This window comes from Cyprinodon tularosa, unplaced genomic scaffold (assembly GCF_016077235.1).
Source record: "Cyprinodon tularosa strain WSP-4 unplaced genomic scaffold, ASM1607723v1 ctg910, whole genome shotgun sequence".
Lineage (NCBI taxonomy): Eukaryota > Metazoa > Chordata > Actinopteri > Cyprinodontiformes > Cyprinodontidae > Cyprinodon > Cyprinodon tularosa.
In genome coordinates, this window is record NW_024039686.1 from 82,724 (window position 1) to 101,073 (window position 18,350).

The 18,350-nt window shown below is 39.0% G+C and overlaps 1 protein-coding gene across 1 annotated transcript in view; it reads right to left on the minus strand.

The window, feature by feature from the left end:
- Positions 1-323: 323 nt before the first annotated feature.
- Positions 324-18,350, minus strand: part of LOC119776132 (polypeptide N-acetylgalactosaminyltransferase 14-like) — a 76,938-nt gene continuing 58,911 nt past the window's right edge. Inside the window, exons 2-3 of the mRNA XM_038274403.1 lie at positions 10,189-10,358; positions 324-442 (exon numbers count right to left, since the gene is read on the minus strand). Coding sequence (XP_038130331.1) covers positions 367-442; positions 10,189-10,358 — 246 coding nt within the window. The 3' untranslated portion in view covers positions 324-366. The remainder of the gene's footprint in view (positions 443-10,188; positions 10,359-18,350) is intronic.

Genomic DNA, 18,350 nt, shown 5'->3' on the forward strand with positions numbered 1-18,350 from the left:
CAGCTCATCTAAATATTCATGAGGCTTGCATTAGGGGTCATAGAACAGCAAATATGCCATTTTCAGCCCAACCAATGTTACACACCCTATTCAGAGACCTTAAGGACCAAATACCCTATAGAATCATTCTATGACCCCTTCAATAAACAAGGATAGAAGAAAAAATAAGAGTAGTTGAATTTAAAGGGCAAATTTACAAATTTATGCTAATATAAACTGGATTTAAATGACAAAATTTGAATGTATATTTATTAATAAAAACAAAAATCATGACAGACTACAGACAATAAAATAAAAATGAGTCTACACACTGATTTTGTTGGGACGGTTATACAGAAGGATCTACGATGATGCTTCTTGGTCCACTCACATCAACAAACAGTGCAGTGCAGGTCCAGTTACCGAAGCTGTGCTGCTCGATGGAATGATGCCGATCAAGCTCCTGAATTTCACAATCCAAACAGGAAAGAGTTCCAGTGATTTTCATATAAAAATCAAACCAACATATTACAGTAACTTCACTAATAAAAACATTGAATCTGTAAACTGGCCGGCTTTTGGAGGATTAAAAGATTATTAAAAGATCATACAATAAACACAGGAAAGCAAATTTTCCCCTAAAACTCCTGGAAAATTGTTAACCCATATGGGAACTTTATTTCTCTTTAGTGCAGTTTCCGCAGCCGGTGTTACAACAAAATCTGTGACCCGTTATACATTGTGACCCAAAAGAGTTGAACATGGAATTTAAGTTATTAGACATTCGATTAAATGATTAAACTCACAACGCATTGATGTTTCACTGTATTTATAAAAAAATATAAAAAAATATAAATACAGTGGTCAGAGGAAAATAGGCTGGAATATGTAATGGGTGCAGAGAGGGACAAAGTGGAAAGATGCAGAGAAGAAATTGGACAGAAATTGGTAGATGAAAGTGGGATGAGAAGTTAGGGTAGAACATTTTAAACGTGTCGAGTTTGATCCGAACCGTGTTGATGGAAAAATTAAAAACTTAAATGACAAATTATAAGTTTTCCAAACTTTTCAGCCTTTCTAAATTTAAATCGCCTCACTTTTTTGCTCTTCACACAAGTTCCTGCACAACCAAATTGACTTGAAGCCAAATTCTCCCTTTAGGGAATTCAGCCAGAGTGTAGGAAGCAGTGCAGAGACTCTGCCATGAGAATGAAGGTGTTCCTAAGAATACAGAACTACAGCAGCTTCAGAGAAGAATCTCACCACAGTTTCTCAGTTTTTTTAGTCCCACCAGAGAATGAGGTGCCATCATTCCCTCTGCCAAGTGCCCCTGAGACCCCAGCTACAGTGTGACCGAGTTAACATATAATCACATAGCAGCACACCCTCCTTCACCACTGTCTACACACACACTTCATTGCTGTCCTATAAGAGATAAATGAGCCCCATCAGCCCCCTACCTCCCTGCTAACAGATGAATGTCTGTGTGTATCCCCAGTTTTCCCCTCCTACACATCATTCTCACTTTTAGAACACGCACACGTTCTCTCACACAGACACGAAGTGCCTTATGTCAGCCCAACAGCGAATTTCCCTCCTCTATCAACACAACAGATGATGCAAGGCGATGAACACAATACACGCTTATGCACATTAGCAAACCACATATGCACATGCAAAACCGCTCACACTTGCGCACGCAATCAGACACGCTGTCAGAGGCTGCGGACGAGATATTACAGGAATCAAGAAGCCTATCATCGAGGGGGAAACGTGTCAAAACAGCAGATGCACACCGTGATGTAGGTGGCAGTTACATTGATGGATTTTAGGCTCGTATGTGAGATCTGATCCTGGAGCCAGCTGTGCTGCTCACCACCAGCAACTACTCAAAACTACCCACAGTATAGGAAAAGCTATTAGTATCTTGGACTCATAACCAAGCATCGTTCCAGGTGTATACCCACTTACCTGCACATGAAAACATGGGGGATGCTTTCTTTTTCCAGTGGGCTAGATTCATTAAATACAAGCTGGATAGGATCATCAGTTTATTGCAACACTTTTACGCCAATCAATGAACCTCACTATTATGTCACAGAGTGAGTCATGTTGCTGTAGCTCATATGGGAAGCTGGATAACGGTACTGGTGTCTCTGGGTCTACTGGCTGGATCCTGGTCACTTGCTGCCACTTCGAGGACCTGAAACTGTTATACAGGGCCGTCCCAGGCCTCAATGAGGCCAAAATTAGATTTTTTGGCTAGAGAGGAAATGCAGTCGTTTTGATTCAGGTGTGCTGGAGCAGAGGGAGGGAGAACAGTGGGAGCTGAGAGCATCTGATCAAAACCTTAATTCGTTTACCTGTTTACAGTTGTGACTCAGTCAGCCCCTCTCTGAACTGTGATGATTCTGCCCATTTTTGAACTTTCTGCTTGTTTTTTTTTTTTTTTTTTTAGTTTAGTTTGATTTGGTTTGATTTTTATCATTCTGTGTTTTCTGGGTCATTGGTTTCATTTCCATTTTGGGTCATTCTTGTTGTTTTTCCAGTTGTATTTGAGTTTTTATGTATTTTTGGTTACTCTCTGTTGTCCCCTTGTACCAGTTTCCTTTCCCCTTAGCTCCCTTCTAGACCCTTCCGTCCACACCTGCTCCCAATCAGTTGATTACTCCAGTCTTTGTTCTATTTAGCATTTTTACTTCTCCTCTGGAGTTACCGGTTGCTGGATTTTCTTCATTCCTTCCCAAACCTGTTTCCTGTTTGATCTGGTTCCTTTGTTTGCACTTTTAGTCTTAGTGGAGATAAACCGATATGTTGGCAGACCAATATTTTTGGCCAGTATTAGTGAGGGGGCAGGTGTTCACTTACCTGACTCCGCCAGATGGATTTGCTCCGCATATCCATCTGGAAACCTTCCGTTGAAGTAATTTTGGGAAGTGGCGAAAATACTGGTTAGCTGATTGGCCTATGTTGGTGATAGACGGGCCAAATAAACCAATCAGATCAATGAAGCATATGACGTACTAACAGAGCGATGACGAAGAGGAACCAATTGATAGATTAAACTCTTGCTGAAACCAGTCGGGAGAAGAGCAAAAACATCTTTTCCTCTGAGAAAAGCCTCCAGAGCAGTGTTTTGCTCTTCTTTCAGTGAAGAAATACTCTGTAATTCCGATAAAACTTGCTCGATAGCCACGCTAACGCTAGTTTCATCGGCTGAAGCCGCCATGTTCTTTAGACTGAACTGTCGTGCTTCTCCTTGCGTCACACCTCAACCCGCCTCAAAGCCAACGCTGATTGGATGTTCGTTTGGTGAACGGCTCCAAATTTTCTTTAACGGAGAGTCTCCAGATTGATCTGCGAGTGAAACCTTGAAAGCTCGCGAGATCAGGATGGTCTCACGAGGCTAGGTGTTCACCGACTCATTTGTGCTTTCACCAGCTCTCCCTTTGGTTAATGTAAAGGAGATGCCAAGTTGTCCATCCTTCATATTTTGTTTAAATTTTTCTTTTTGCTTAAATTGAAACTTATATGACATCTGTTATCACTGTGTCATTTTTTATCATCTAAATGGAGAAGATAAAAAATATTGACTTTAAAAAAAATACTGCCAATATTGGAGCATTTTATATCTGACTATAATATTCAGTGCTGAAATCAACAGTCTGATTCTCAGATTTTTCCATACCTATAAATAAGTAAAAGGTACTGCAAACATTGCTATCTGCTATACTTTACTTGTACGAATCATCTAGTGTTACAAGAAGTAACTAAAATAAACTAGTATACGGTTTATTTACCATAACAACATTGTGTAGTCAATACTTATTGATATCAACTGCAACAGCAATGTTAGAAAACAATCTGTAGCACAAGAACAACAAATAAAATAGCTTTAAAATATATGACAATAAGAAATTGCATTGTACAAAAAAAGACCTAATTTAATTAAATACAGAATAAAACGTCAAACAATCTTTATTCAACAAAGATAATTTTGTTTCTGAGATGTTTACACTTGTTCTTCCATGACTGTGTGTTAATATGTTCCCAAGACTAAGTATAAGTGATGATTTCTACATGGTTAAAGATATATATCCTTTTCTAACTTAAAACAGATAAATACAAAGGCTGTGTGTCATCTGCTCTTCTAAGCAGTACAACAGGATATCATGTATAAATCTGTTTTTGTGAACAGAAAACAGTTTAGTCAGTAAACTGGATAATGAAGGCAGGCTGTAAGTAACACAGGACAAAAATCAAATGTCTCATACGTAGACTTGTCTCCTCAGCTTTTTAAGAGTTTATAGGTCATGGTGGTAGAACATCAAGTTCAAATTTTGGTTAATTATTGTCCAAAAGTAAAAGTTCCCCTGAAACGAGGTGTAAACATTAAACAAATGCTTGATTTTGGTCAAAATTGCTGAGAGTGAACAAATTATTTTGCATATCTTTGCTTTTTTTTGTTTTTGAATGTTTCTGTTTATTTACGTCAAAGTTATGGTCCACTCACATCAAGTGTGGAGTTTTATGAGTCATTCATAATCCATCTCATCAGGTTCTGATTTTTCATCATTAAATAAAGCAGCTAAACCACAACAACCACATTAGCATCAAGCTACCATAAAACCTCAGAGCCATAAATGACTGCAGAGCTGCTTTATTTGTATCCCTCTGCAGGTCCTGGGGTGTCTGCTCAGAAAGCAGGTTAGTTTGGGTTCAGAGAGAGTGCAAACAAACCGGGGTTTAAGAGTTCATACAGGCTCATAAAAACAATAATGGAGCTAATGCTATATCCCCAGAGGGGTTCTTTGTGATGAAGTGCTGTGATCAATTAAGATAAATCAAAATAAAATCATTTAAAGCTACAGTGTGTAATTTTCAGCGACATCTAGCGGTCAGACTACAGACCGCAGCAACATGAACATCTCCCCCCCACCGCTTCTCCCCCCCAACAGTACGGCGAGCGTTACGGGACAAAATTTCTTCTACGACGTCCACATCACCTACCCTCTCAAGTGATGAGGTTTGTTTACATAGATAATTTTACAGATAGTATTTCATTAGTCTGTGTAGGGTATAGATTTCATGTAGACTTAAGATAATAAATATACCCGTTATTTTTTCTACATCGTTTTGACGTCTTGGTGAGCTGCTTTGCATGGTGATATAAACAGACGAAGTAATTGTAGTCATTAGTTTAACAGCGAGATTGTGTTCGCTGGAAGAATATATATCCCCCGTTTACAGAGTCCAAGTCATTTTGGTGGCACGGGGGTTACAACGCGAGGGAGAGGGAGAGGACGAGGGCGAAGGCAGGGAGGCCGTGCAGCTAGGGCCAGGCGAGAGAGGGGAGCCAGCGGGGTGAGAGCAGAGGAGGAAAGGCTTGAAGATCTCCAAAGGAGCCGGAGAGAAGTAACCGAGGTATATATCCAGAAAATTATTTTACAGAAAATTACTGAATCATTACCTGTGAAACGTCAGGGACGTTGCTGAATAAGTATACTGGAGAGTAACAGCATCATCACGCAGCATGTTATTGTTTTAGACAGGTCTGAGCATCCTGTACTCCAAAAACTGCAGTGATATTAGACAATTGTGTGTGTAGGATTAATTACCTGTCCAAGAGAAAACTGGCAACTTGAGCGTCACTTTGAAAACCTTTTTCCTCCATCAGTGACTTCCATCGTGTAAATGCCGTGCCAATGTTGATCCGTGTTTTTTGCCGTTTCTTGTCACGCTTGCGTTTATTCTCGTCGTGTTTCCGCTTCTTAGATGACGGGGGTTCGGTGTCCGCCGCTTTTCGTTGTGATACAGAGTAGGCATGATCCTCCATTCGTCTGATGTTTGGCCACACAGTGCCAAACAGTTTGCAAAGTCACTCACGCCTGCCGCCTTGTTCACCTTTCTTGTTACTGAGGCGCAGTATACCTGCTTCTTCTTCTTCTTTGGTTTCAGGCAGACTAAACGCTTCTCAGGCATAATACTGCCATCTACTGTTCAGTACCGTCTCAGTTAATCTCTCTCAACTTGCCGTAGTTATTTTTGAGCGTCATGGGAGATCTCGCAATCGCTAGTTTGTTGCCTCTGCGCTTGCCGTAGCGCAAAGATGTCAGCCTCCATGGCTGCGAGACCCGCTCCTATGTAATTATAAATAACGAATTCTAAGGCAACGCAAATATTATGGTTAAAAGGCTGAGCTCATAGGTGATAATAAATAACATAGTTATGTATAATATATTAAATTTCTGACTTTATATGCCTGTAATTATTACACACTGTAGCTTTAAGGCTAAGATTAAATGTACTGAATGAGGAGATATTTGGGGCTAAATGAGTGATGTAAAGACAAAATGAGGAGTTTTATTCTGCAGTTTGTAATATCTTGACCGAACAGAAATAATAAACGAGCCATCAGTTGGAAATTGGACTTTTTCATGTTAAACATCTGTGCGTCAGTTGAAAGCTGTCAGAGAATCCAGATTGTGAAGATGGCTTGGTTTTTTTAAAACTATGGTTTCTTTGTTAAAACCACAAAATATAAGAGCGAGCTTTCAACAAAGTGAGATTTTGGTCCTGCTGATTGATAAACGTTATTATTAGAAGGTGCCTAACATTAGCCCTCCTTGCTACCACCACCTCTGTCTCTATTCCGCCAATCAGAGACTCACTTGCAGGCAGTGGGTTTTGCTGATTCGTCTTTACCTATTGTGTAAGACAGGGGGTGTGTTTGATTTCAGAGGCTGCATCCTCCAAGGACCCGGTCTATCTGGACTGGATCCTTTGAGGTCCTTGAAAAAAAGGAGGCCGGAGATGTTTTGACTATTGATTCAAACAGGTCCAGCCTTTAAAGGAAAAGTCCGGTCATATTCAGAATTCAAACTTCTGAAAGTATTTTAAACGTGGAATTTCTACATACTGTTCAAAAAATTATAAGTGTTTTTATTTAGGTTTTTATCTCCATGTTCGTCAAAGAACACTACTGCCACCTACTGGTTTGTGACGTCACGGTGCGGTATCGGCTGTTAAGCAAGCCCCAGTGCTGTATCTGGTGTTTGTCACAACGCGCTATTATCCAAGTCACAGTGTTTTTGTTTTTTTCTCTGGCAAGAAGTTAAATGGCAAATCCTTCCTCTTTAAGTTCGCAATCCAACGACAAACCCGTCCGTGGAGGATCATGAATGGGAAAGGGTAAATAATAATATTACAACATCCAGCTGCCATGCACGTGGGCATTGTCAGTTTCACTATAGCTCTGGTGAATTTCAATGGTGAAGTCCTCTAGAAATCTTCAATAATTGTTGTTGATTGCAGATGTGTCTAGTAGTTCCCATTGATTTTGCTTGTAAAGCGGGAGAATGGCGCTTTACACACCGTTTGGCGCTTTACACCGTGAATACACTCCTGGAAGATGTCAGGAGTGAGGTGTTACTATATTTGGGCAAAGATTTTAGGTATAGATAATGATCTATTGATTGTTCCTTGCTGGACTTTTCTGTCACAGTCTTAGTTCTGTTAAGTTTTCTTTTTAGTATTCAGTTTAACTTTGCTCCATGTATCCTAGTTTTATTGGTTTACTTCCTATTTTGTTGTGTTTTCTGGATATATTTGAGTTCTTAGGTTTTTATTTGTTGCCCTCTTGTGTTGGTCTCCTTTTCCCTACCTCCTTATACTGCTTTCTTCACACCTGCTCCCAATCAGCTCGTTAGTCCTCTCTTTGTTCAGTTTCTCATAAATACTCTCCTTGTGCAGTACCTCAGTGCTGGTTCCTTATCTTACCTTGTCTCTTCTCACCTTTCCCTGACTCCATGTGCTCTTTTCCCCCTGATGTCTCCATGGTTCTGGTTAAGTTTTACATTTTAAATTGGATTTTGGATCCCTGCCTCTGTTACATGTTTTGATTTCTTAAAAACTGCAAGACCCTCTGTCTCTCAGCCTCTGCATTTGGGTCCTAAAACCTCAACCAAACCTTGACATTTTCCTTTAACCACTTGTACGCTCTGTCGCCTTGCAACCCTAACAGTTGACACACAAATCAGGCAAAGAATGGATACCGTCACTACTGCTCTAGGTGTTAATAACATTGTTGAGGAGCTTCAGCAGCAGTACCATCGTTGCGAATATCGCATTTATAGTTCCCACCCTGCAGATATATTTGAATTTCTTCTTAAATATCAGCTAAACCCATTTGCACACGGAAGGATTAAAAATTCAATAAACCAAATATTATCTGCCACATATCTGACTCACAAACCATAAAAAAATATATATTTTCATTAATTTCATATGGTTCCTCTGAGCACGGAGCAGCCAGCTTGCTTGGACTCGCAATGAATCCTGGGTTAACCGAGGCTTTGTAGGATACACCGGACCCGTCCTTCAAAACGGGCAAAAACAAGGCTGCGTTTGTCTGCCGCATAACGAGGAGTCTTTCAATCCGAACAGGCCTCGGAGCCACACTATGACGTAATCAGCTTGCAAATCTAGACTTCGGAGGAAACAGCCCCTGAATTTGAACTCAGTGTTTTTCAACCCTGTTCCTCAATGCAGACTGTCCTGCTTGTTTTAGGTGTTTCTCTGCTTTAATACACCTGATTCAGATGATTGGAGTTCAGAAAATCCTGTTAATCTGTTATCAATTGGTATAAGGTGTGTGAAAGCCTGGATCATCACCGGGACCAGAGGAACAGAAAAAAACTATAAGAGACCGGCAAACAAAAACGTAAAAAAAAACATGGCCATCAACTAATGTTGCTAGTGCTACATGAACTTGCTAATGATAGTTGAAAAGACAAGTCAAATTCTTTTATGTAGCCTCTTTAGAAAATGATATGAAGAGGTCAGAATGAGATTGATTACGAATTATTTTCTCCTGAAAGTGAAATTGAAACTCAATTTCAGATGGATTGTATAAGTCAAACACAAGGTTATGATGCCTTTAATCAACTAATGACAAGAAAACAAAACCACTTCAAGTTCAAATTCATTCTGATGATCAGACAGATCGAGTTTTGCTTTTAGCTAAATATGCTCCTTAGATAGTAGCTGAGCAGATAAAAGAACAACAATTTTAGAAATATTATGGAGGAAATACAGATCTCTGTATGAAAAAAATAATATTTATCAGTATAGGGTTATAACAGCTAAATCTATGCAAATCAGGTGCAGCTTATGTTTTATTGCATGGTTTGTGTGTTCTGCTGCAGGCATGGCTAAATGTACACACATCCATCATCCATCCATACATTTAAAGAGAAAAGCATTTTGACCATAGGGACAAATATTTTACATACATCATTACATTTATATGCAATTTTCAAACAGCAGCAGGATGTAGGAAACTTTGCTCTGCAGTCAAAGTGGAAAAACTATCTGCAAATAAAAAAATGAACATCTGCAAAAGTCTAGAAAGAAATTAAATGAAGTTTCAAACTAAAGCAGCACCATTCCATTGTAATCTGATGAGAGGATACCTCTTGCTCTTAGTAAGCTTTAATACAAAGCCAAACCTAAGCTGAGTGCGGAACCGTAATCTCTAGAAGTGCTTATGCCATTAGGTAAACTGGAATCAGAGGCTGTCCAAAAGAGTTGGGTTAGTGCATCCAGAACGGTGTCAGCCCAAACACACTGGACCTCTGCACACTTTCCACAAGTGCCTGGAAGTATTTTATCTCTCCAAATGAGACTAGGCGGATGCTGTCAAAGCGACAAGCTCCTTATCTTCCCGCTGAGCGTCTTTCACACAGATGTGAACGGCGCTCCGCTAAGAGGATTTCTGTTTTGGTTGAAATTAATTTCTAACCAGACGGATGGATTGTAATTTGCTTATTTCTGTATGGAAATGAGTTTGTTTCTGTAATCAAAATTAGTTTTAGTGGAGAATAATTAGAAACTTTGAATGTGTGTGTGTGTGTACCTGTGATGCTCTGCGCTAACCTGTGTGTGTTTTTATGTTTCTTGATGCCTGCAGGCTGCAGGAGTTTAGCTCCTCTGTGTACTGATAAGCTCTCATCCTATGCAGAGCATCCTAGACAGATTCATACCAAACTGTGGAGTCTGATGGTAATGAAAAAAAATCAGTTTTTAAAAGAAACTGCTGCAGTACAAAGATTCTAGAAATATCAGTCCATCTGAGGTTTCACATCTTCACCTCATTTGCCTTCCTGATTTTGTGATAGCAGCCATGTTTTTGCATCTGGGGATTCGTACCTGTAGTGCCGCGTGTCTCTCAGGGCGCGGTCGCTGGGGATGCGTTCACTCTCTCTCTGGTTGAAGGCGTACAAGGTGTACGGGTCATCGCCGGGTTTCCAGCGCCGAGCGTTCAGGTAGCTCCGCTCATCAAACCCCTCCAGCATGTCCTCCCATTCTGCCTCTGAAATCTGAAAATAAGTCGGCGGTCAGATGAAGTACAGGATTATTCTAAGTCTCTGTTTTTAGACTTATTATATTTGCAAATAGAAGTCTTCCCACGCTTTCATTTAATGAGTATGTGTCAGTGATGGTTTTCCATATAGGCTTGTGTGAGAGTTGTTTTGCAAAAACTGTTATGGTAGGAAGTTCTGTCAGATCCTCGCTTAAAAAAAACTCTGAGAAAGGAGCTGAATATCTCAGAAATTAAATTCTTTGGCAGAAGTTTTTAGGTTAAGATGCCGTCTCTCTCTGTGAGGACTTTGAGAATCTCTGTAAATTGGGGCCTAGATTTGCACCTGAGCAGAGATAGAATGACGATTACTCACAGTGGCTACATTTCTTTAACCTTTTAAAGCCTGGACTATGAAATAATTGACAGATTATTTCTTTTTATATTGCAGTTTTTGAAGTTTCTGATAAATGAAATATGAAAAAAAAGCATTTGTGGAGGTAAAATGTATTTACATTAATTTTGGCACAATAGTTTTTTTGTATAATCTTTATTATGTTTTCTGTTCACTCCATGTGTCTTATAGTGTTAGTCAGGGTTTTTAAGAACAAAAATTTCACCCTCAAGTTACTGTAATTGTGTACTTTTTCTGAGTAGTTTGTAATTTTCTGAGTAGTTTTTGAAATATGTAATTTTTACTTTTACTCGAGTAAATTTTAACCTAAGTAGTTTTACTTTGCTACATTTAAAAACCCCTCACGTTACTGGGTAAAAAAAAAAAAAAAAAAATACTGATGGTGAAAAAATTTAATGTGGCCCTGCCTTGTAATTAAGTTGCTAATCACAACTTAGGGAGTATGGATGAGGAAAGGCCTGAAGAGGAAACATATTCTGGAGACAAAAATAATCCTTCCAAATATGGCCCTTGGCCATATTTGGAAGGATTATTTGTTTTCAAATGCACAAAAGGAAACAATGTGATAATGCAGTGCAACATGTGCCTGCCCAGCAAAACGGAGCTTTCGGCTTTTAAAACATCAACATCCAATTTACGAAAAAATGTGGCGGTAAGTTAGTTATCATGGTGTTGTCTGTTGGACAGTAGGATTGAAAATTGTTTGCACTTTATGGTAGAGGTAGCGACTGTCCTTGTGCTGTGAGGAAGTATGTTCCTTAGCCCAGCTGATCTTTTGCAAGTGTTGATGTCCACTGAAATAGGCCTTGAAATCGATTAAGACACCTTGTGCTCAATTCAATTCATAACTCATCCTTTTTTTGCATTAAATAACTAAAAGCAACTAAGTAACTTTTACTCAAATTACATTTTAAATGAAGTAATTTTGTACTTGAGTAAATTTTGAGATGGGTAATATTACTTTTACTCTGAGTAGAATTTAGACAGAGTAAAGATACTTTTACTCAATTACAATTTTTTAGTACCCTTTCCACCTCTGCAGAGATCTCAAAAACTATCAAATAGGATACAGTTGAGTTTAAAGGGTTTTACTACCGTGGTTTTCAGTTGAAGCCCAGTAGATTGGCTCTACTTCAACCTCACTGCAGAAAAACTTTTTTGTTTTTCTTTGTCTTAGTGTGGGCTTGAACGGATTGGTTTAAATCTGCCAACTTTCAGCTGCTGGTCTTTATTTATGGCTGAGCATGATAGATACAAATAAACGAGTTAATTGCTTTCATAAGTCCAGTTTATATCTTATGATTTTAACCCATTTGCCAATATTTTTTTGTATAGCAGTTTTAGTTTTATGACTCACAAAGCACTTTGGTCATCTAGACTCCCCCTAAAAGAGAAAAGAATCCAACTTGGATATTGATTTAGCCTTTATGAGAAACTTCCTACTAAACATAAACATTAAACAAACTAAAGCAAAGTTTAATTCATCACCTTTAGCACACATAGAATTAAATAATAAATAATATACAAACTGAGTGCTAATGTGTAATTAAACTACCAAGAAAAACTGCATTTCAGTTATTCTGAAGTGTTTCCAGCATTTAGAGGAAGTGTCATTTGGTTAAAAATAGGAAACATTAGCTCTAACTGCAGAGCAACACTTTTGTATCGCTCATCATCACATTGGATGAACAATGTGAGATTTAGTCATAAATGTCACATTCTGAGAGTCAGAAACTGGATGCTTTGCTGCATCTGCTGCTGATCAACCTTTTAAAGCATCTGAAGTCGTTTCACTGAAGGGGGATTCGGGACAGCTTTTAGCTTCAGCTCTTTGCTTTTTAATAAGATGAATGCAGGACTTAAGGTCCTCATTGCCTTCTCCATGTTTTGTGACTAAATGCTGCACTTTGTCTCTTGTAAAATGTTTGCTGTTTTAATCCTTGTCCAAGGCTGGATGGTTATGCCAGTAGAATATTCAGAGTTGATTGTTTTCAGATCACATCTAAAGATAAACATGGAAATCTGAGAAAGTTAAAATCAGCGTCAGGACCTTAACTCATGGTTTCTGTGGATTGAACAGGTGCAGCTCATGAAAGACCTTAGAAAAGATCTTTATTTCAATGATAAGTTTGGGTTCAGATTGCAATCAAGGAAGCTTCAGTCAGGATGTCTAGTCAGGGGCTGCTATGATGGACTGGTGTCCACAGTGTCTCCAACCGTCGATTTACAACCACTCTGAACATATATATATAGATATACAATACATAAATACATATTCAAGAAAGCCGCTTTAATGAACAACAACCTCTGACTCCATGGCAGTAAAATCTATGGTGGTCTATAGATCTATGGATCTATTGGCGGTCCAACATACTTCTCCTGAACATCAGAGCTTTAAAAACACGTCTTTTCCTTAAGTTCCTCTTTATACAACTACTATAGTTTTAACATAAATGATATATTAAAACCATAGATTAATCTTTTCTATCAAAATGATAAATTATTCAAACATGACATTTCCTCAGAATATCTAGAGTTGTAGGAAGAAAGTATAAAAATAGATATATCGACTGTTTACAAATGATTGTTTTATGACACTTTGATGTATCCAAAATATAAATATTGACTTCCTATTGGTGATTCTGCACCAATAGCAACAGTAGATTGAAGTCATGTCAGACGAAGAAATTACTTCTTCGTGGCATTACATTTCTTAGATTCAAGGAAAGCAAAAACAAAAAAAGAGGCAAAACAATGGTGAATGTCAGTTCAGCTTTTTAGTGTTTGGGCCGATTTAAGACGCAAAGTGGGAAGTTGGCAGAGGTTGTAAAGTTACAACTAAGGTCAACATTTGCATTGCTGGACTTGGTAGCCTGTTAGCAGTCAAGAGCTGGTGAGCACTAGTGCACCACAAACGACTTCCCATTCCCAAGAGGCGGACCCGTTCATCCGGTTCAATTTGCATGTTTTCTAACCCATAACAAGGCTACGTTGGGCTACGCTATAAAGCCTCGAACCCAACGCTAATTCTGACATTTTTAATTGGATGGGAAGCAAAACGTCTTCAAACTTGGAAACAAAGTCCTGTGCATCGTTGTTTTCAGAGATGGGAAGTAACGAAGTACAAATACTTTGTTACTGTACTCAAGTAGATTTTTCTGATATTTTTACTTTACTTTAGTACTTATTTTTATGGCGACTTTTTACTTCTACTCCTTACATTTTTACACAAATATCTGTACTTTCTACTCCTTACATTTAAAAAATTGGCTTGCTACTTTAGTTTTGAATCATTTCAATGGAGTTCCCGTTATTATTTTTCACGTCATCAAAACCAAATTCAATCTAATTGGATGGGAATCTACGTTGCATTTGACGCACCACTACAAGATGAATCGACAGATTCGGTGGTATTCATTCGCGGCTAAGCATTGCAGCTTGGTGGCGGTGGCGTTTAGCATAGTAGTATGGACGACGAGATGATTGAAAATGAACACAAGGGAGATCTAGTCCTATTGGCAGACATCCATTTAAAATGTAGGCAACGGCATGAAAAAAGTGGTTTCTACTTTTACTTTTATACTTTAAGTAAATTTACAAGCCTGTACTTTGTTACTTTTACTTGAGTAAAGAAGTTTAATCAGTACTTCCACTTTTACCAGAGTATTTTTTAACACAAGTATCTGTACTTTTACTCAAGTACGGAAAGTGAGTACTTCTGCCATCTCTGGTTGTTTTGAGGGTTTCAGACAGAAAAAGCAGCTAATAGATGATCATTTAAAGCCAATAATTTAAGCTAATTTCCTACTGTGCTATTATTTACTAACATACAGGTGCTGGTCATAAAATTAGAATATCATGAAAAAGTAGATTGATTTCAGTAATTCCATTTAAAAAGTGAAACTTGTATATTATATTCATACATTACATACAAACTCATATATTTCAGATGTTTATTTTGTTTAATTTTGATGATTACAAATGACAACAAATGAAAATCTCAAATTCATCATATCAGAAAATTAGAATATTGTGAAAAGGTTCAAAATTGATGGCCCCTGGTGCCACACTCTAATCAGCTAATTAACTCAAACCACCTGCAAAAGCCTTTAAATGGTCTTTCAGTCTAGTTCTATAGGCTACACAATCATGGGGAAGACTGCTGATTTGACAGTTGTCCAAAAGACGACCATCGACACCTTGCACAAGGAGGGCAAGACACAAAAGGTCATCGCTAAAGAGGGTGGCTGTTCACAGAGCTCAGTGTCCAAGCACATTAATAGAGAGGCGAAGGGAAGGAAAAGATGTGGTCGAAAAAAGTGTACAAGCAAGAGAGATAACCGCACCCTGGAGAGGATTGTGAAACAAAACCCATTCAAAAATGTGGGGGAGATTCACAAAGAGTGGACTGCAGCTGCAGTGAGTGCTTCAAGAACCACCACACACAGACGTATGAAAGACATGGGTTTCTGCTGTCGCATTCCTTGTGTCAAGCCACTCTTGAACCACAGACAGCGTCAGAAGCGTCTTGCCTGGGCTAAAGAGAAACAGGACTGGACTGCTGGTGAGTGGTCCAAAGTCATGTTCTCTGATGAAAGTAAATTTTGCATTTCCTTTGGAAATCAAGGTCCCAGAGTCTGGAGGAAAAGAAGAGAGGCACTTCATCCACGTTGCTTGAAGTCCAGTGTAAAGTTTCCACAGTCAGTGATGGTTTGGGGTGCCATGTCATTTGCTGGTGTTGGTCCATTGTGTTTTCTGAGGTCCAGGGTCAACGCAGCCACATACCAGGAAGTTTTAGAGCACTTCATGCTTCCTGCAGCTGACCAACTTTTTGGAGATGCAGATTTCATTTTCCAACAGGACTTGGCACCTGCACACAGTGCCAAAGCTACCAGTACCTGGTTGAAGGACCATGGTATCCCTGTTCTTAATTGGCCAGCAAACTCTCCTGACCTTAACCCCATAGAAAATCTATGGGGTATTAGGAAGAAGAAGATGCAATACACCAGACCCAACAATTCAGAAGAGCTAAAAGCCACTATTAGAGCAACCTGGGCTATCATAACACCTGAGCAGTGCCACAGACTGATCGACTCCATGCCACGCCGCATTGCTGCAGTAATACAGGCCAAAGGAGGCCCAACTAAATACTGAGTGCTGTACATGCTCATACTTTTCATGTTCATACTTTTCAGTTGGCCAACATTTCTATAAATCCTTTGTTTTTATTGGTCTTCAGTAATATTCTAATTTTCTGATATGATGAATTTGAGATTTTCATTTGTTGTCATTTGTAATCATCAAAATTAAACAAAATAAACATCTGAAATATATGAGTTTGTATGTAATGTATGAATATAATATACAAGTTTCACTTTTTAAATGGAATTACTGAAATCAATCTACTTTTTCATGATATTCTAATTTTATGACCAGCACCTGTAAATTGTGAAGCTTCTTCAGTCAATCTAAAGTTTACTCATGTGATACCTTTTAGATTCCCTCTAAAATCAGGCCATAACTCCTTTGCATTCATGACTACGGTAGATAAAAAAATAAAATATGTAGGCTTGAATTAGTTGCAGTATAAAAAACTTGCTAATTTATTGCATTTTAATATGATTTCATCCCTCGGGTGACAGAAAACCCTTGAACACAATGTTATTATTTCAGGGTAGTGACAAAAAACAAAGCCTTACGTTTGCAAAAAATATATAATGTTTTTTTACCTTCTAATCAACCTCAGAGCTTAGATGAGACGGAACTGGTGCCTAGAAGGCTTAAAATTATTTCTAAAACCTGCAGTGTTCTACACTTTAGAAAACAGACGCCAGTAATGAAAAAACATAAGCAGGGAGTAGTTAATAGGCTGAAGTCTGCTTTAAAAATGCTAATCAGGAAGCAAGACCCCAGATTTAGCAACTGTAAAGTCACTGATTCTGCAAAAGTGTGAAAGACTTTCTTTGCAGTAGAAGAAAATGCAAATATGACACACATCTAGTCCCTTTCCAAACAGCTGGTTGTGAAGTAGAGGTTCTTCTGAACTTTCTCTGCACTGACTTGAAGATGTGTGGTTTTGAACATCGTTTACAAGACAGTATAGAAAGATTCTGGCATGCAGGGGGTGTTGTGTGTTGCTTAGTGGCCCGGATGCTATCTGGACTTAAAGAGGAGAGAAGTGTGCGTTTCAGTGTGTATTTGTCTATTGCATAAGAGAGGGAAGACGTTGCTTTGAGGGTGAGATGTATAAAGAATGTGTTCCCTCCTGTACTTTCCGGATCATAAACACAACATGGGAGCTTCGGCTAAATCCCCTAAAGGCCATATTTCTCCCCAACGATCACACACACTGGCATATAAAGGAGATGAATGGAAACGCGCACATATATACACCTGCTCAGTGCTTCCATAGTGTGTGTGTAACAGAACAACATTTAGGGTGAAGCAGCTGTCTGGATGGAGGGATGCAGCAAACGACTCTTAGTCCACGTCCTCTTTATTTTACTATAGTCCTGCTCCTGCTTTTCCTCCGACTTCTCATTATTCAGCCGTACGACTTGCTGATGCGACACATTGTCTAAATGGGGCCATTAGGGGACTGAGAGTCGGAGCCCGTGTGTGTGAGAGTGAATGTGTTATTCCGTGTCGGCGGTTCTTCCCCTGGTGGCTGTAACAACAAAGCATGAAGAACGACATTAAGAGGGGAGGACAGGAAGAGGAAGACATGGGAGAAGACAGGGTCTAATGAGGAAGAGGAAAGGTGACGAAGGGGGACAAATGGGGCCACATGGGGAGGTGATGCTGTGGCGTCTCAGCGTTAAAACCCTGGGTTTAAATCCCGGCTGCTGTGTTTCGGTTCAAGGTTTGTTCATTTCCATGCATGCAGGAGTTTTCTTCTTCTACTATGGTGTCCCGCAGCGAATTATGCAATATGGCCAACAAGGAGAAACCCGATTGTGCCATATTCTGGTTTTCTGAGTCCAATGAGAGTCTAATAAGAGGCCTAAATAATAAGGAAAGCAGTGATCAAAGGTCAGCAACATCAAAATCTAATGATTTCTTAAAGTTATTTTACAGTTTAGTCAGTAAAGACCTGACAGAAATTTCTTCAAAATGAGACAAACTGAACAATAAAGGAGTTTTAATAACAAAACGTCCATATATATATCACTCCACAGGCAGCAGGAGACTGCTCCTACAAGGGGTGTCCACTTCCTCACTTCCTAATGTCAGCAACAATTTCTAGGGCATTTTAAAAACAACATAGAACCTATATTAATATATACAATATGAAGTATACGAAAGAAATAAACCAACACAAGTACAAGTGAAGCACAGATAAAAAGTGTGTTTTTAAAGGAGAAGTCCAGTCAGCAAGGAATAATCAGTCTATCGCTATCTATACCTAAAACTAATACGTTCATAGTTATTTCATGAATTTATCCGTTAATCAGTAAAAAAATAAAAATAATAATTATCGTCGCCATCACTGGCCATTTTTGCCCAAATATACTAACACCTCCCTCCTGACATCTTCCGGCAGTGACGTCACAATGCGGTAAGCCTAACGCCAAATATCCCCGCTTTAAGGGCTGG